The sequence below is a fragment of the Dasypus novemcinctus genome, chromosome 4 (genome assembly GCF_030445035.2).
Source record: "Dasypus novemcinctus isolate mDasNov1 chromosome 4, mDasNov1.1.hap2, whole genome shotgun sequence".
NCBI lineage: Eukaryota > Metazoa > Chordata > Mammalia > Cingulata > Dasypodidae > Dasypus > Dasypus novemcinctus.
Window position 1 is genome coordinate 152887975 of NC_080676.1, and position 18760 is coordinate 152906734.

The 18760-nt window shown below is 48.5% G+C and overlaps 1 protein-coding gene across 3 annotated transcripts in view; it reads left to right on the top strand.

Annotated features, from left to right (window-relative positions):
- EVA1C (eva-1 homolog C) overlaps window positions 1–18760 on the top strand; it is an 86190-nt gene continuing 67430 nt past the window's right edge. Inside the window, exon 1 of one of the 3 annotated variants that reach the window (XM_071214921.1) lies at window positions 1–138. In XM_071214921.1, coding sequence (XP_071071022.1) covers window positions 107–138 — 32 coding nt within the window. In that variant the 5' untranslated portion in view covers window positions 1–106. Of the gene's footprint in view, window positions 139–355; window positions 940–18760 lie in introns of those variants that run through there. The other 2 variants (XM_071214920.1, XM_058296163.2) reach the window with 2 other exon arrangements.

The following is an 18760-nucleotide window of genomic DNA, read 5'->3' on the forward strand; positions in this document are numbered from 1 at the left end:
CGTTCACCAGGGCCCACGTGGACCGGTTTTGAGACGCCAGCTCGTGCGCGTCCTGGCAGCGTGAGCCTGGGGAAAGCACCCGGAGCTCAGCCGCCTCTTCTGCGAAATGGGGTGGAGCGCGGGCAGAGTCGCAGGCAGGTGGGTGGTGGGCGCCCAGAGCCTGCGGGAAGGCGCTCACGCCCTCCAGGACCTCACCTGCGCCAGGCCCCCGCCCCCGCCTCGGCGCGGGGGCGCCCGAGCTGCACGCGCGGCGCTGGCTCCAAAGTGCGTCACGGGCACAGGCCACGCTCCTCCGGCGGGCAGGGCGAGGCGGGCACCCGGCCAGCGCAAACCCGGCCCGGGGGTGCCGGGCGGTGTCCAGGGCGGGGACCCGAGCGTGGAAGCCGCTGGAGTTGCGCGATCCGCGGCGCGCTGTTGGGGGCGCCCTTCGCGGCGGGCGGCGCGCCAGGGACAGGCCCCGGCAGCCGCGGGACGCGCGAAGACCGCGCTTTCCCTTGTGCCCCCCTCGCTTCCTCCGGCGCTGCGGCCGCGGAGATTTCCTCTCGGGGAAACTACGCGGATCCTTCCCGCGGCTCTCGCCCCGCCCCGGTTCTCCGCTCCCTCCCCTTAGCCGGGGAGCGGGGGGCTGGTCCGCGCCCGGGACTAGGCTCCGGCAGCCTGGGCGGGGAGCCGGCTGGGGGGCCGCGGAGCCGCTGGCCGCCGGCTCGCCCCGCGATGTGACACCGCCCTCCGGCCCAGCGTCCCCTGGCCGCCCCCGGCCAGCGCCCGCGCCGCGCACCATGCTCCAGCCGGGACCCGAGCGCCCGCCGCCCGCGCCCCAGCCGGCGCAGCATCCCGGCCCCCGCCGGCAGGTAGAACCTCCCGCGCAGCTCCTGCGTCTCTTCTACTGCACTGTCCTGGTCTGTTCCAAAGAGATCGCAGCGCTCACGGACTTCTCCGGTAAGAGCGCCCCACCTCCCCGTGCGCCCCCGACGCCGCCGCTTCCAGGTGAGCCCGCAGCCGCCCGAGGGGGCACGGCCAGATTGGATTAAGTTTAGGACGCGCTGCGAGTCATTTCTCTTGCCTGCTGTGAGCCCTTGGTGCAGGGTGACTGCGCGTGGGGTGGCGGCGGGGGAAGCCCCCGAGAAGGAAAAGACGAGTATAATGTAAACTGGAGCTCTTCGCCCAGCTTTTGACCTGGTCACTTTCCCATCCTCGGGGACTCGGCCCCGGCGGGCGCGCCCACCCGCTGGAGCCACTTGAAGCTGAACCCTGCGTGGGCCCCCGGCGCTGTCATGCACGTGCTGTGTGTCCGGCGAGTGGCACTTGGCTTGGCACCGGCAGAGCCCGGGTGCGCCCCAGCCAGCCTCCCGCTGCCCATGTAAGGAGACCTGCCCAGGGGACAGCTGAGTTGACGTCCGCGCCGGCAGGCAGCAGGGAGAGCAGCTCGCGGGGGAGGGACATCTGGTTGAGATGGTGTGAGAGATGAGGAGGAGAAGCTTCCCAAAGGGAGAGGAGACTCAGGGGTCCCGGTTTGATCACCAGAAGGTCGCGGCGTCCCGTCCGCCTCCCCTTCCCCAACAGTCTCAGTCTCCTTTAACAACAAAAATAACTCTCTCCTCCCGAGTAAATGATGAGGGTCTTCTTTGGGCCGCTGGGGCCAAGGCCACCGCAGCTCACCTCGGCTCGGGGTGACAGGTGCGGCCACGCAAAGTGAAAGAAGTTTCTAGATGGGTGATGGCCGCAAGAACCATCCTATAGTTAGTGCTTCCCTTGCTTAGGGTATCAAATACTCTGACAACTGTGACAGGCCTCGGTCTTCCTCTAGCAAAGTGGGGGACTTCACTTTTCCCAGACCAGGAGGCAGCTCTGCACCCCAGGCTCCCCCCTCTCCAGGGATCTTCTGCCAAGTCTGGGGGTTTGCAGAGCCCCTGCTGTCTCCCCTCCTCCAGGGCCTTTTGCAATAGAGTCGTGATCAACAGAGTCACTCCTCAGCTCTGTGTGTGCAGTAGACAAGTACATGGCAGAGAAACCGACAAACCAGAAATTGGGTTTCTCGTTTACTTACAGAGAATGCCATTGTTAGCTGAGAGCCCTTCGGTCAGAGGTTCTTTGCTTTGAATATTTAATATCAAGGCAGTGTTCCCATGTGGCGCAGGAAGCCAGGATATGCCTATTTGGCAAGCGAACTGTGGCCCTTAAAATCCAGCACCGCAGGGTCAGAATGCTGTGGTAAGTGAGGCGGGGAAATGCATTGGACTTTTCAAGTGCTATTGACTTTTTTTTAAAAAAAATAGAACTTTCTTGGCTGAAAGGAAAGTTCTGTATTTGCTGATTTAAGCTATGGAGAGCAGTTCTGAATTCAGCCACCTCCTTGCCCTGAATATTGTAAGGAAAGAATGGAAAAGCTGACAAGCCCTTCTTTGTGACATCATTGCAACTGAACAAATATTGCTTTAGGGACATTGCGGTATAACCATTAGATTGTTTTCACAGATTATAGACACTTAGAGATTGTTTCTTTAGGGAAGCAGTTGTAATACTTGTAGTAGTCTATAGATTGCCACCCACGTTTGGAACTGTCTGGCTGTAGTTGTTATGTGATGGACTGGAACTGTCAGAGAGGGCGGCTATAGCTTGTGGGAAATGGATGCTTTGATACATGTCCTTCTAAATAACATAAATGATCAAAGGAATATCCTTCTGCTTTCCGTGTGAACTCGAATTCCCAAGTTTAAACTCCCTGAGCCAGCGATAGGTGGTGATGTTGCCAGGTCCAGCCACAGCCAACCCCATTTTTTCCTGTGGGTATTGTCACTCTCTGGAGAACTGGCACGAGAGGAAGTATCAGGGAGCCTTTGGGGAGAAGGGAAAAAAAGAGTGTCCTCCCCAACCCCAGGCACACTCAAGGTGAAACCTCAATTCTACAGCATGTGAGGTCGGGGAAACATTAGAAAAGACTCAGGAGGAAAGATGAAGTCTTCCAAAGTTGACTGATTTGACTTGAAACTTAACAAACCTTTAAGGATTCCCTAACAACCATGTGAAATGCAGCATCCAAGAAATGTCCTAAGCTCCAAAGATGACAGTCTGAGAGTTTAGTTGAATGCCTGGTGGAAGCAGTGGATCTGATCTAACTTCAACCCCCTACAGTCTCAAAGCCTGGTGCCTGCTCTCCTGGGGACAGGCGGTCCCATTTCTTTTTACGGACTTGTAGGGGTGCACAGTAACCAGAGACCTGTAAAGAGGCAGTGGAACCTGCCCCCCACGGAGCCTTATAACAATACCCAAGGGCAAGAGATTTGACTATGTCGGTACTCATTTTCCCAAACAAGAGACCATCAAAAACTGAAGCCGAGGGAGGATGGAGGGAACTTGGGACTCCTTCGCCCTGGGAAGCAGGGGAGGGAGGGAGGCTGATGTATGTCTCCACGTGAAAGAAAGCAGGGTCGCGGCCATTCTCTGTACAGTACAGGGTCTCCCGGGAGATTAGCAGTACAGAGCGTTGCAGGGCTACTTAAGCCTTTCCCCTTGCAACTCTTCCTTGAGCCTTTTGCAGAGGCTGTCAGCTGGTGTCGTTTTCCTGGGTCATTGATTTTTTTTTTTTTTTTTTTGCTCTGGGGATTCTAGCATCAGGTCTCACTCTTCAGAGGCCAGAGGCTGCATTGCTGCTTTCTCCTCCCCCTTATACTCGTGACTTGTGCTAATCATCTCCAAGCCAGCAGGGAAGCAGGCTTCCAAACACCCCCTTCTTTCTCATCCCTGAAGATATTGAGATGCTGCCAACGGCCACGGGAAGGCTATCACCACTGCATTAAAAACGTGTCCCAGGGAAGGCAAGAGCTGCTCATGCAAACTTAGTACTTCTGCTCCTTAATCCCATACTCAAATGCATCTGGCCTTCATCCATTTTCCTCTTTGGGGTGGAGCTCTGTTCCTTTCACTGTAATCCCATGTAGAAGATCTGTCCAGAGAGGTCTAAATAACCCTTGATCTTTTTTTTTTTTTTAACAGAAATATAATTTCCTCCCTATTGTCCTCTTCGTTTGGGGAGCAAGGCAGGGTGCTGGAACATGGGGGTGAGAGCTGACAGGAAGGAGGGATGCTCTGTGGTTTCCAGCCATAAAGTGAAGAATCCTCTACATTTTGCCCTGCCTCCAAGAGGGACTTTTCAGTGTTTTTCAGACTTAGTGGTGGTAGCACAGGTCTTTATTTTTTGTTACAAGTGGTCTGACTGTTGTTTCCCTTCGTAGTGCCAGCAGGGGCATCTCTTCCTTCCTCACCTCTTCCCTTTCTCTCTTCTTTTTCCTTCTTTTCTTTTCCTGGCAAGGAAGTTCAAGGTGATGGATGGGATTATGGGTGGGGGTAGGTGGGAAGGAACAGGTGGAAGATGGTTCTAGTTTCCACTTCGATCCCTTCAGGACTCCTGGCAAAGGTGGCATTGCCGCATGTTTGCACATTAACTTTTTTTTCTTTAAAGATTTATTTATTTTTTTATTTCTCTCCCCTTCCCCACCTCAATTGTCTGCTCTCTATGTCCATTCGCTGTGTGCTCTTCTGTGTCCCCTTGTATTCTTGTCAGTGTCACCTGGAATCTGTGTCTCTTTTTGTTGCATCATCTTGCCACGTCAGCTCTCCATGTGTGCAGTGCCACTCCTGGGGGGGCTGTGCTTTTTTCACGCGGGGAGGCTCTCCTTACGGGGTGCACTCCTTGTGTGTGCAGAGGACACCCCCACGTGGTGCGGTACGCCTTGCGTGCATCAGCACTGGGCGTGGGCCAGCTCACCACACCGGTCAGGAGGCCCTGGGTTTGAACTGTGGACCTCCCATGTGGTAGGCAGACGCCCTATCCATTGAGCCAAATCCTCTTCCCTGCACGTTTGCTTTTACCTTAGGACCTGTAGCAGCATGTGTGGGAAGCAGGAGGGAGAGGAGGTGGGAAACAGGGAGTGTGGGGCAGCATTCAAGGCCTTTCCTGTGCTGAAAAATCTCCAGACCTCACAGCCAGGTCCCAGAGGTAGGGAAGGAATCCCGGGGCCAACACTTTACTCTCAGCCATGGGTACTCCAAGCAAGCAGTCAGTGGGTACTTGTTACTGGATCATTGGCAGTTTGGCAGATAAACCCAACTGGTAACTCCTTTTTTCATTGGCCAAGAATTTCAGGATGTGGAAATACGGGGATCCAATAGAGCTTGGGAGCTCGGTGGAGGTGGGGGAGTGGGGAACCAGGTCCTGATGGAGGGAGCAGCGCAGTTGTTGGTTTGGAAGGGCTTGAACCTTCCCCTCCTGTCCAGGTGGGCAGTGGTTTCCAGCCCTGGCAGCATGGTGGAATCACTTGGGAAGCTTAAAAAATATGTGGATGCTCAGACTCCACCCCAGGGACTCTGATTTGATTGGTCCCAGGAGAGCCAGGCACTGGGCTTGTTCTTGGAGCACTCCAGGTGATTCTATTGTACAGCCCCCTGAGAACCGCTGCCATGGTGGTCACTTTGCCCAGGGCACGTGGGCATGGTTGGATCCCCCTCTTTCCCCTGTGGGGCTCACCCACCAGAGAAACCTGGGCTGAGTTTTCTAGCAGGTGGTCACCACCTCTCCCAAAGTACACATGCCTTCGTCTCACTGTCCTTTTATTCAGGGGTTGTCTTTGCTTTTAAACATTTTATGGAGTGAGAAGCCAACTCACAACCAAAGAAAAACAAACTCCATGTCTGCAGGAGTTGTTCAGCTGCCACCACAGAAAAGAGAGGAAAAGCAAGTGTCTGAAACTGCCAGTCTGTTTCCATGGAAAGTACCAACATTTGAAAAATGTTCTGTCTCTTCTGTTCTGGGGCAGAAGAGGTGTCTGGTCAAGCAAGTGGCCCCATTATTGATGGCTTTGGTCTCCCAGGCACTTTCCAGGAAAGCGCAGCCTCACAGCCATTTTAGGGAAGGAACAGAAAGGAAGGGAGTAAAGATGAATTGAGTCCAGGATTATCTGATTTCATCCTCATAGCAACCCCATGAGGGAAGCATGAGTCTCGTTTTACAGATGACAACCCAGCCTCAGGGAGGTTAACTAACTTGCCCAAGACCACCCAGCTGGGAAGCAGAGCCCAGGAAGGCTCCAGCACCCAGGATGGGATGAACCGACTGGGGGATTCTGCCTGGGAGGGCTCCACCTGAGTGGCTGCTGAGTGGGGGGGCAAGGCAGAAGAAAAGGTGGGGAAGCAGATTTGGCCCAATGGATAGGACATCCACCAACCACATGGGAGGTCCAAGGTTCAAACCCAGGGCCTCCTGACCCACGTGATGAGCTGGCCCATGCGCAGTGCTGATACGCACAAGGAGTACCATGCCACGCAGGGGTGTCCCCCGTGTAGGGGAGCCCCATGTGCAAGGAGTGCACCCTGTAAGGAGAGCTGCCCAGCGCAAAAAAAATGCAACCTGCCCAGGAGTGGCACTGCACACACGGAGAGCTGATGCAGCAAGATGACGCAACAAAAAGCAACACAGATTCTAGGTGCCGCTGAAAAGAATATAAGTGGACACAGAAGAACACGTAGCAAATGGACACAGAGAGCAGACAACTGGTGAGGAAGGGGAGAGAAATAAATAAAAAATAAATCTTTTTTTTTTTTTAAAAAAGGTGCCACCTTTTGCCTAGCCTTTCTAGGTAGTTCATGAGTAACCACTGAGTAGACTGGCCTCTTCCCATCCTTTCCTTCGGTCTCTTTCCATCACAGCCAGTGCAAAGTGGGATGCATGTATAAGGCAACTTAGTGGGATGTAGGAAAATGTTAGAACTTCTGTCCCTTTTGTATCTTAAAAAAGGAATTTTCTTATAATTAATCTGCAAACTGACAGCAGAACAGCCTATAATTCATAAACCAATGTACATATATTAGAAGTGTTCTCAAATTTTTTTAAATAATGAGGTTCATGTTTTTAAAAATTGGGAGATCACTGGTCCTTGCAGACATCACGTCGACTTAGTACCTCGAAAATTCTTGAAGAAAGCACCACTTTAGGGAGTGTAAATCAAGAGAATGACTGTTACTCCTGGTATCCACCCCGTCCTATCCTGTCCTCTAACCCACCCAGCTCCACAACTGCTAGTAAAATCTAGAGGCAAGATTTGACCCAGTACCTATCTGATTTCAAAGATTCACACTATTCCCATTTGAGCTGAGCAGTAGACTTAGAGGGTGGGAAGCGGGGGCCCTAAAGTGTGAACTTCAGGTACCCTATTTGAATGAAGCTGGCATGTTTGAATCCTTGTAAGGAAATAGTGTCCTTTGATATAAATGCTAGAGTCACCAAGATTTTAGTACTGGCAGGAGAATCTCAGAAGGGCAGGGCAGTGGACCTGCAGACTCCAGCTTGTTCCTCTCCTTGGGGTTGCCTTGCTGTCTTGACTGCTGACGCCACTAAACTGTGTACTGTCTCCAGTTAAAGCTCTGGCTCAAGTAGAGGCATAACTACTTTACTTGGTGTGACAGTTGGAAGCTCTTTTTTTGAATCCCAAAAGATTAAATTCTTAAACTAATCTATTCCTATTGGTGGGGGGGGGAGACCTTTGATTGCATTAAATTCAGTTAAGGGCCTTTGCTTAGATTACTTGATAAAATCGCTTTAGGGCATTTAACTGAGCCAGCTTGCGTCTCTGCTGTCTTTCTGGGTCTGATATAAGTGGAGACAGAGAGAGGGAGGGAAGGAGGGGGAGAGAGGGCAAGGGAAAGAGAGGGGGGAGGGAAGGGAAGAGAGAGAGAAAAAGGGAGCTGCCATATTGATCCTGCCATGTGAGAGAGAGGACTGCAGGAAAACAGAGAAGCACCAAGAGGCTGAGAGAGGCCCTGGAGCTGGGAACCAGCAGAGCACAGAGGCATGGAAAGAGGCCCCCAAGAGTCTGGGCCCACACAGCACCTCAAGGTTGAGGGGACAAGCCCTGCCATAGCCTTGATTGCCACATGACAGGATACCAGGATCACCAGTAGCTGATTTTGATAAGAAAGCATCTCTGATGGTGCCTTGGTTTGGATATTTTGGAGTCTTGGAATCATAAGCTTTTACCCCAAATAAATCCCTTTTTAAAAAGTCAGCCCTTTTCTGGTACTTTGCACTGGTAGCCCTGCACAACTAAGACATTTGGCTTACCTCAGGACAAGAAGTTAGTTAAAAATAGTATCATCTTACCAAACACAGCAAGCACTCTGTGCCAAACACTGTTCTTAAGCCCTTCATGTATGTTAACTCATTTCATGCTCACAAACCTATGATGGGGGATACTAGTCTAATAAGTTGAAGAAACTGAGGCAAAGAGAGCTGAGTAGGTTTTCAGGATTTGAACCCAGGCAGCTTCTCTAATACTAAAGGATTAAAAGAAACCAAATAAATTACAAGTAGTTCAAAGCAATGCCACTTCTGTAGTATTTATCTCTTAGTCTGTCAGCACTAAATCTTTCCAAGAACTTGTAGGTCCATTTCATGTCCTGTTTAATATTAGCACCACCCAGCGCTGAAGGACTGATGGCAGTATAGAATCTGTTATCTGCTTCTGGAGATATGGTGGGACTGATATTCTGAAAATATTTTCCCAAGAAAACACCTCGGGCTCCTGGAGAAAATATAACAAACATCCTTTAAATGCATAAGTGAGTGCCTAAGTATGAGAAAATCAGGAAACAAAAATGAAGAGGGGGCAGAGAACTAGAAAAGTTAGCTATCACTGACTTCATGGCTACCCTGGAGTATTTTGATGAACTTGATAACCAGGATTTAACAATCACATGAGGGCATGAGACAAGGCATTAGACAGAAGTAAGGCGAGGAGTTCAGCTAAGACCTCCATATAAAGCCAGGGCCTTAAAGGCCTTAACCGTCATAAAATGATGGATGAGAAATCAACGTGCTTGCAAAGAAAAATGACAAGGACACTTGTCTCAACCTGAGCTCAGGGTTAGAGAGAAAATAATCTCCCGTGAGAATATGTAGCCACAGACCTGCTTTTTCAGGATTCTAGGTTTTGAATTTACATATCTTCACTGGGACACCCAAGATGAGAAACTACCATAAAGTTGTCCCAGGTTGGTGGTGCCTCAGGATATCTGGAAAAGACGTACATGAATACATGGAAATATCATCAATTCTAGACTCCGAAAGATTTTAATAAATGAAATTCTGTTGATTATGAGCCCACAATCCAAAATTACATCTTTATGAGTTACAATCAGTAGAAAAAAAACCAATAGGGTCCCCCAAGAATTCAAATAATGGAATAATCAGTACAATAGTAAAATAAGTATGTTCAAAATATCCAAAGAAATAAAAGAAGGTATCTAAAATGTGGTAAAGGAATGAAAGGCTATCAAGAAAGAGCGGGAAGATTTGAAAAAGAACCAGCATGTCTACTAACAATAAAAATACAATCATGGAAATTAAAAGAATAGGTTAAAGGGCAATTTAGACATTGCTGAAGAGAGAATTGGCAAACTGGAAGATAAATTTGGAGAAATTATTCAGATTGTAGCAAGAATGGTAAAGAGAGAAATTACAGAAGAAAGTTTATAAGATGTAGACAATGGGATGAAGATTCACATACATCCAATCAGAATTCTAGAGAGTATAAAATGAAGGAGAGGCAACAAAGTGGTAATACCCTAGAATTAATTTTCAAGAATTGATGGAAGACTCAGATTCAAGCATCCCAAACAAGATAAATAAAAAATAAATTTATATGTAGATGTCCCATATTGAAACTAGAAAATGCTAAAGAAAAAGTGACAGTATTAACAGCAGTCAGAGAAAAAAAACAAAAACATTTTATTTATAAAATCTATGCAACAATGGTGGGAGCCAGAAGATAACGATATAATATTTTCCAGGTTCTGAGAAAAAAAATAACTGTCAGTCCAGACTTATATACCCAGGTAAACTGTCTTCAAGAGTGTATGAAATAAAGACAAGCTTATTTTTTTTTAAAGATTTGTTTATTTTTATTTAATTATTTCTACACCCCTCATTGTTTTGTGCTTGCTGTCTGCTCGTTGTCTTTATAGGAGCCACCAAGAACCAAACTTGGGGGCTTGCACGTGGAAGGGAGGCACCTAACTGCTTGAGTCACCTCTGCTCCCTGTTTGTTGTATCTTTTATTGTGTCCTCTCTATGCCTCTTGGTTATGTCATCTTTCTGCATCATCTTGTGTCACCTCACTGTGCCAGCCCATCGCATCAGCTCACTCTTCTCATCTTCCTTAGGAGGCACCGGGAACTGAACCTGAGACTTCCCATTTGGTAGGCATGAGCCCAGCTGTTTGAGCCACATCCGCTTCCCAACACAAGTTTACACTAACAAATCCTTACTGAAAGAACCACTACAGGATGTACTTCATGAAGAAAGACACTGAATGTAGAAGGAATAAATAATAAAAAGAAAATACGTCATGAGCAAAGAAATGGTACAACTTCTAAAGCACTTTGACTATATTGCTTGCTTTGCAGATCTTTTTTTCTACATAGAGAGTACCATCTTACTCCTGGCCTTGAGGGAGATGTTCTCCAGGATACCTTGTACTTTAGGCAGCTAAAATCAAGACCCATCTTTTTGATCCACTTGAACTCTTCCACTGATTTGTGACTTCTAGCCTGAGGTACTAGCCTATAAATGGTCACAACACAGTGGGAGTTCTCTAAGAACAGGAACCTTCCTAAGGTCTCTCAAGTACCAGATAGTGTGCAAGTATGATCAAAGATTTTAGTTTCCTAGGCTGGTTAAAGCATATACCATAAAATGGTTTGGCTTGAACCATGGGAATTTATTAACTTAAAGACTTGAGGCTGAGAAAATGTCCAAATCAAGGCATCATGAAGGTGATGCTTCCTTCCCAAATACCAGCTTACAGCAATCCTTGGTTCCTCTGCCACATGGCAAAGCAAATGATGGCATCCTTTGGTCTCTCCATTCTCTTCTGGGTTTCATTGACTTCAACGTCTTGCTTACATGGCTCCTCTCTCTCTCTCTCTCTCTCTCTCTCTCTCTCTCTCTCTCTCTCTCTCTCTCTTCCTCCCTCTCTTTGTATTTCTGTGTTTATAAAGGACTCCAGTAGTAACAGGATTAAGACCCACCCTGAATGAGGTGGGTCACACCCTAACTGAAGTAGCCTGGTGAAAAGATCCTACTTACAGTGGGCCCACATCCACAGGAATGGATTAACTTTAAAAAACAGGCATTTCTGGGGTACGTACAACTTCACACCACCACACAGGCTACTCCAGAGTTTGTCCTGTTGTGGAGAAGCTTGCTCTTCAGTGGGCACAGGGACATACAGATAACAAGATGTCTTAAGGATAAACAATAGATTGGACAGATTGTACTCTCCAAAAAAATGGTAACCAATCCACAGAGCTTGGACTTGAGGCTTTTGTAGTGTCTACAGACTTACCAGACAACTTTGTACTTGCCTAGATTTTACATTACTGTATCTGCATTTCTGAGCCTTGTGTTCTCTCCAACACCTGTATCATTGCTCACTCAGGGCCCTGAACTTGAATTTCTCCTGTATTAATAAGTTAGAGAATGGACTCATTCATGGGGTTCATTTTGACCCAAGAGCTGGGAGCCAAGCAACATTAAAATTCAAAACTCAGCTCACTGGGTTTGAAATGTATGTTTGCAAACTGTCTGATTTCATGTCTGCCTCAGATGTCCCGTGAATACAAATCACCGCATTTGGGGCTGGAGGAGCAGGGAGGAAGAAACCTAAGAATGATCTCCAACAAAAATCTTTAATTCGGATGAGTATAATGGAGTGTAATCCTGTTTCAAGTCTGTCAGCATTCCTTTGATGATTACAAATGAGTTCCTTTTCCCCTGCCATGTGGGGGAATAATCTGGATAAAATAACCCTTTTTGTCTGAAAGGGCCCATGTGATGCTCCTGGCGACAGCATTCGGGGTGTTTCGGCGACTGAGAAGAGCTCCCCACCCTACCAAGCCCTCTCCTTTGCTTCTCTCGACCTAGAAGCCTGTTCACTCATTTCATGTTCAGCGGCTTCCCAAGTTCTCAAGCTTAGAAATCATAAAGCATGGTGCTGTACTCAGGAAAAAGAGAAGTCACTGAGCCTTTTTTTCCTCTCTGCCAGATCAACAGGAGAAAGGTGGAAATGAGAACGCACGATCTTATCAAAAAGGCCAATTTGTACAGCTTTTGAGAGACCCACTTTAGGCAACGCACACCATTTTAAGATGTACGCTGAGCCCACGTTTGGGCATCCACGCCTCTTTTCTGTCAATGTGGTTGTGACCCTAAGGGACATTTGTTTTGAAACACCACCCTCTATTCCCTCAGCGCAGAATGACTAAAACGCTCCTTCCCAAAGTGAAGAATGCCGAAAGATGTGTGTGCAGGCTGCACAGCCTTCACCCCATCTACGGCCTTGGGGAGAAAAGTGGGCCCCCAAGACTGGAGCTGCAGGACCCTCCAAGAAGGATTGGTCATGCAGAATTGGACAGCACAGATCTTGGGGTCTTGCCTCTTCTGCCACTTCAAACCCTGGGGTTCAACTGCAAAGGTCCCTAAGAGTTTCTGGTTGTCTTTGGACACATCTCATCTGGTACACTGTTTTGTTTTCTGTAAAGTTGGGTACCTAGGGATTATTTTTCATTTTATATGGTGTGCTAGCTCCCTAAAGCCATAGACCATCACTCTGAGGCACAAGGTGTGCCCTCACCCGAGACATCTGTGTTCCTGTCTGGCTGTTGAAAGCAGGTTATTTGTGGTTGTCAGCATTCGCTAAATGTCATACTGCCCTTACAGTAGAGGATTATTCTTACCCAGTGCAAAATTAGCTGGTCATCATGGTTGTTCTAAGTGTTTCCCAATCTAGGGTGATGTTTGCCTCTCTTGGAATATTGGGCAGCACCTGAAGACATTTTCATTTGTCACAACTGCCGGGCAGGGATGCTACTGGCATCTCGTGGAGAGAGATCAGGGATGTTGCTACACATCCCACGATCCACAGGACGGTCTCCCACAAGAAAGAGTTAGCTAGTCATCGTGCCAAGGTCAAGGGCCCTGGGGCCAGACCAGATACCTTGTTCTTGTTTTATTTTCTATGGATTCTGGGACTATGAAGGGGGTGGGGTGGGGGGGGGTGGGAGGAATTGAGTCTGGAGCACCTAACACTGGTCAGTGGCTCCTGTCTTTTTTTTTTTTTAAGATTTATTTTATTTCTCTCCCCTTAACCCCCATTGTCTGCTCTCTGTCCATTCACTGTGTGTTCTTCTGCGTCCCCTTGCATTATCCAGCAGCACTGAGAAACTGCGTTTCTTTTTCTGTTGTGTCATCTTGCTGCGTCAGCTCTCCGTGTGTGCAGTGCCACTCCTGGGCAGGCTGTACTTTTTTTCATGCGGGGCAGCTCTCCTTGCAAGGCGCACTCCTTGCACGTGGGGCATCCCTATGCGGGGGCACCCCTGCATGGCATAGCTCTCCTTGTGCGTGGCAGCACTGCACGTGGTCCAGGTCACCACACGGATCAGGAGGCCCTAGGGATCGAACCCTGGACCCTCCATATGGTAGACGGACGCTCTCAGTTCCTTAAAGCTGAGGCAATGCAAATGCAGTGCTTCTTTTTTCCTTCTCTCGCCTAGGGAGCGTGCCTGCGTCTTTTTAAAAAAATAAACTTTATTTATTTATTTTTAAAATAGATTATTTATTTACTTATTTATGCCCAATTCTTTGGGCCTTTTGCCCTCTTCATTTCAAGGTAGAATCTCTGCCATCGTTCATGGCAAGCTAACAGATCCCTCTGGAGAGGTGTTCAGACTTGAAGCCGTTGCTCACTTGCAGCGCACAGATGCATTTGCAGCGCATCTCGGTGATTTCACAACCTCAGGGAACGAATTCCCCGGGGGAGGGAGAGGGCAGATTGGACTTGAATTTTGAAAAGAGAGAGCGACTATCTGAAGGAAAAGTCATAAAGACTGTGTTGAGATGCGTTTCTCCTTGGCATCTACCCTCTGCCCACCCCCCACCCGTCCCACCCTCTGTGCACCCACATACAGACAGCCCCTGGCGCACACATGCCTACGTATTAGGGAACATTGGGAGCTCAGTAACGGGACCGCACACCTTAGCAGAGCCCAGTCTGAGTAGCAGGAGAGCCAACCGATTCTTCTGAAACGAGAACGACCACCCCTGACCAGGAGCTGCCACCCTTCGCTTGCCCTCCTCCATTACCCATCTTTTCGGCGGGTCGCCGCTCTAATTAAAATATTGTTTTCCTTCTGCCAAACGAGAAAATATAGTATTGTTTCCAAAAGAACAAGCAGGAATGGGTGTGCGGTATTTATACAGTTTTGTGCATTGGGACATCTGAATTTCCAAGCATTTTAAGAGCTTTGTCAAAAAAAAAAAAGGGCCTATTGTGTGCCTTTTGGCACCAGAGAAAATGGCAGGCCTGTCTGACTCTGTTTCAGAGTTTCAGATTTAATTTCGAAGTGGGTGATGTGAGAATGCTGTCCAACGGGAGAGCTTTGCTGCTTTTCTCCTCCTGGCTCCTCTTGGTGGGATAGAACGTCAGCTGCAGAGTGGGTTCCTGTTAAGAAGCGAAGCATCACACTCAGCCCCTGGATCCATTTAAACCAGGAGTGGATTATAAGCTTCTGGGATAGGATGGTATTGCCAAGCATCAAATACTTACTTATGGAGTGGCGCACGGAGGTGACTTTCTGCCTAAACCACTCATCTGGGGCAAAGGCTGCTGGATATTCACAAACCAACCTGTTTCCTTCTTCCTGTTTCCAGAAAGCTCTCTTATTACCCTGCACCAACATTGAATGTAAAGATTTTTTTCCCCATGCTAGGAAATTTTTTTTATAAGTATAATTATTTTATTTTTTAAAGATTTATTTATTTCTCTCCCCTTACCCCCACCCCAGTTGTCTGCTCTCTGTGTCCATTCACTGTGTATTCTTCTGTGACCGCTTCTATCCTTATCAGCGGCATGGGAATCTGTGTCTCTTTTTGTTGCGTCAGCTCTCTGTGTGTGCGGCGCCATTCTTGGGCAGGCTGCACTTTCTTTCGCACTGGGCAGCTCTCCTTAGGGGGCACACTGCTTGCACGTGGGGCTCCCCTACGTGGGGGACACCCCTGCATGGCATTGTACTCCTTGCAATGCTGCGCATGGGCCAGCTCCACACGGGTCAAGGAGGCCTAGGGTTTGAACCGCAGACCTCCCATGTGGTAGACGGACGCCCTAACCACTGGGCCGAGTCCGCTTCCCCATGCTAGGAAATTTAACATGAAAACCCCATATCCAAAATGGAACGCAGCAGGCTGGGTCCAAGATAAACCGAACTTGGACAAGAGGATCAGTCCCTGGATTCAAGCACAGCTAAAACCCACTGGAGCTGTCCGCAGCCCCAAGTCTGTTACTGTGAAGAAGGCCAGACCGAAAGAGGACTATCTTAGATAATTGTTGGGGCTGTGTACAATTAAAACGCGAGTGAGATGTCTGAGGTTCTTAGAAGAAGGCAGTCAGTCAGTGACCTGCTGACCAGTCCCAAGCCACAAGCTTCTTGGGGACCTTTTGGAATGAGACTCCAAAGGGTCTTTGATGAGTCTAAACCTTACTGACAAGGAATCGTTGATGAGTCTACCCTGAACCATTTCTCTGCGTTACCTACAGAATATTCTCTTTCCATGGGAAGATGACTTAGCAAGTGGACGATGCATGGGCTGATAGACAGTAACTGAGAGCTTAACTTGAAAGAACGCAGGTGTTTGTCTCTCAGGCTGGGTTAAAATTGTAGTGCCTGGTGCTAGGGTGTAAATTAATGCAATTATCATTATTATTGTTTAAGTAACCTGCAGGAAACGGACAGTGCCTGACAATATTTGCACTTGAGTGGATTCAAGGGAAGAGTGAATTTGCTAGAATTCCAGAAACCTAAGGGGAAGGAGTTTCCCAGAGGGGAAGGTGTTAAACAATTCCCACTGCAAGGGCGTTCAGCCCGGGATTGATTCCATTGCATACTGATCCCCTCCTCGATTTAATTTTAATAAAATGATCACTAGATAACCTCAAAAGCCACAAAAGGTCAATAAGAAGGCTTTAGAGCAGAGCCATCCCCAAAGAAATATAATGTGAGCCACACGGGTAACATTAAATGGTCCAGTAGTCCCATTAGAAAAAGCCAAAAGAAACAGGTGTATTTCAATAGTGTATTTTATTTAACCCAATATATCCAAAACATGGTCCTTTCAAGATGTAATTAATACTTTGAAGCACTGAGATATTTTACCATTTTTTGCTTACAGAGTCTTAGGAATCCTGTGTATGCATGACATAGCACACCTCAGCTCAGACCAGCCCCACTTCAGGAGCCACGTGTGGTTAGTGGCCACCATATTGGACAGGGCAGCTTTAGAAGGGGAGCCCAGGGCAGGGGGCAGGCTGGGGTCTGAGGTCAGGCCTTGGTGAGGGCACCTTCGTCCCACTGAACCCCCATCAGGTCTATCTCAGGAAGGAGAATGTCAGGGGGAGCCTTGACCACCCCTCGGGAGCTCGGTCCCTGCCAGCTTGCCTCTGGCTGCTTGGAGGAGGAGCAGTGGTATTCATCTGCCTTCTCCAGCCCCTGGAAAAAGGGCCTTCCCAGACTCCAGTCCTTATGAAGGGTGACATATGCAGCAAGTCCCCCAAACCCCACAGAACCTGCTAGCAATGCCAGAAATCGGACAGCTCTACCTGCCCGTGTCCCTTCCTGCCACCTGCACATGGCAAAGATTTCAGGGTCCTCATCATCTCAGCCCCAAGCCAGAGGGCATTAGGGCCCCAGGTGAAAGTGCTGTTGAGTCGGGCTTGCTCCCTTCTTGAACCTCACTTAGCGTCTTAGCTCTTGGTGACCCTCGCTCTGTAGATGACAAAACCCGGGCTGGGGGCAGGTAGGTAATTTGCCCAAATGTCTCCCAGCCTATTAGCAGCAGGAGCTAGGACCGTGCTCCTGTTTGGAATCACTGTTCTGCCACCAGGGTGAGTCCACAAAAGGGGCAGACACAAGGGACCCAAAACTTTCCCCCACCTGAGTACGCATGGGTTGATTAGTATTCCTCTGGCCTGCGTGCTAGAATCACCTTGGGGCACTTTACAAACAAGCTGTTTTCTGGTCATCACACCTGGCGTATTAAATCTGAATCTCAGGGGTGGGGCCTGGACATGGATATTTTTAAAAGCTCCCAAGGTGATTCTAATGTGCAGTCAGGGTTGAGACCTGCTGGCAATATTGCAGATTTTAAAAATTTGTTATTTCCCTTCCCTTCTGCCCCCCACCCCCCGAGTTGTCTGCTTTCTGTGTCCATTCACTGTGTGATCTTCTGTTTCCACTTGTATTCTTGTCAGTGGCACCCGGAATCTGTCTCTTTTCGTTGCATCATCTTGTTGTGTTAGCTCTCCACATGTGTGGTGCCACTCCTGGGCAGGCTGCACTTTTTTTTGCACTGTGTGGTTCTCCTTAGGGGGTGCACTCCTTGCACGTGGGGCTCCCCTACACAGGGGACACCCCTGCATGGCATGGCACTCCTTGCATGCATCAGCACTGCTCATGGGCCAGTTCATCACATGGGTCAGGAGGCCCTGGGTTTGAACCTTGGACCTCCCATGTGGTAGGCGGATGCCCTATCCATTGGGCCAAATTCCCTTCCCCAGATTTTTCTTTTTAATGATGTACTGGGGATTGAACCCAGGGCCTCGTACGTGGGAAGCAGGTGCTCAGCCACTGAGCTACATCCTCTCCCCGATGAGAATTGGGTTGTTTTTGTTTATTTGTTTTGTTTTTAGGAGGTACTGGGGATCAAACCCAGGACCTTGTACATGAGAAGCAGGTGCTCAACAATTTGAGCTACATCTGCTCCCCTGGACTTTTACATTTATCTATTTATTTATTATATTTTTCAGACTTAGAGAAAATTTGCTAGAATAGTACAAAGAATTCTCTTACACCCTTCACCCAGATTCCCGAAATGTTACATATTGCCATATCTACTTTATTCTTTTTTCTCTAAGTTGCAGATGAGATATCCCTTTACTTCTAAATATTGTAATGTGTGTTCCCTAAGACCAAGGCTATTCTCATACCTAACCAAAGAACAGTGATCCAGCTCAGGAAATTGACACGACCTTATCAGATTTCATCAGTTGTCCCAATAATGTCCCTTAGAGGAAAAGGAAATCCCAGATCACGCGCTAGGTTCAGTTGTCCCGGCTCTTTAGTCTCCTTTAAGCTGGGACAGGTCCTCAGTCTCAGTCTGCCTTTGAAGATTACAAGCCAGTGATCTCATGGAAGTCACCTTTATTTGGATTTGTCTTCTGTTTCTGTGTATTAATATTTGTCAGCCAAAGGGGTGCTGATGCAAGTACCAGAACTCTGTTGGGGTTTACAGAGGGTATTCATTTGGGGTAGAAGCTTACAGTCACAAGGCCTTAGAGTCCCAGTCAAGAAGGTACCATAAGAGGTACTTTCTCACCCAGTCATTGGCCACTTGTTGAAGCAAGATGGCAGGTGATGTCTGTGAGGGGTCAGACATCTTCCTCTTAAGGCTCCGCTCTTCCAATATCAGCTCTAGGCTGGTATAAGGGTTGGCTCTCTTTCCCCGGGGTTCATTTGTTTCCAGGTTCAGCTGCTCAGGGCTCTGGTCTCTGCAGCTGCAAACTATCAGGCGAACAGCTCATCTCTCTTCCCCAGGCCATAGCATCCCTTCTAATGAGTTGTCTCTCTTCCTCTGTGTTCTCCTTCTCTGTGCATTTACTTC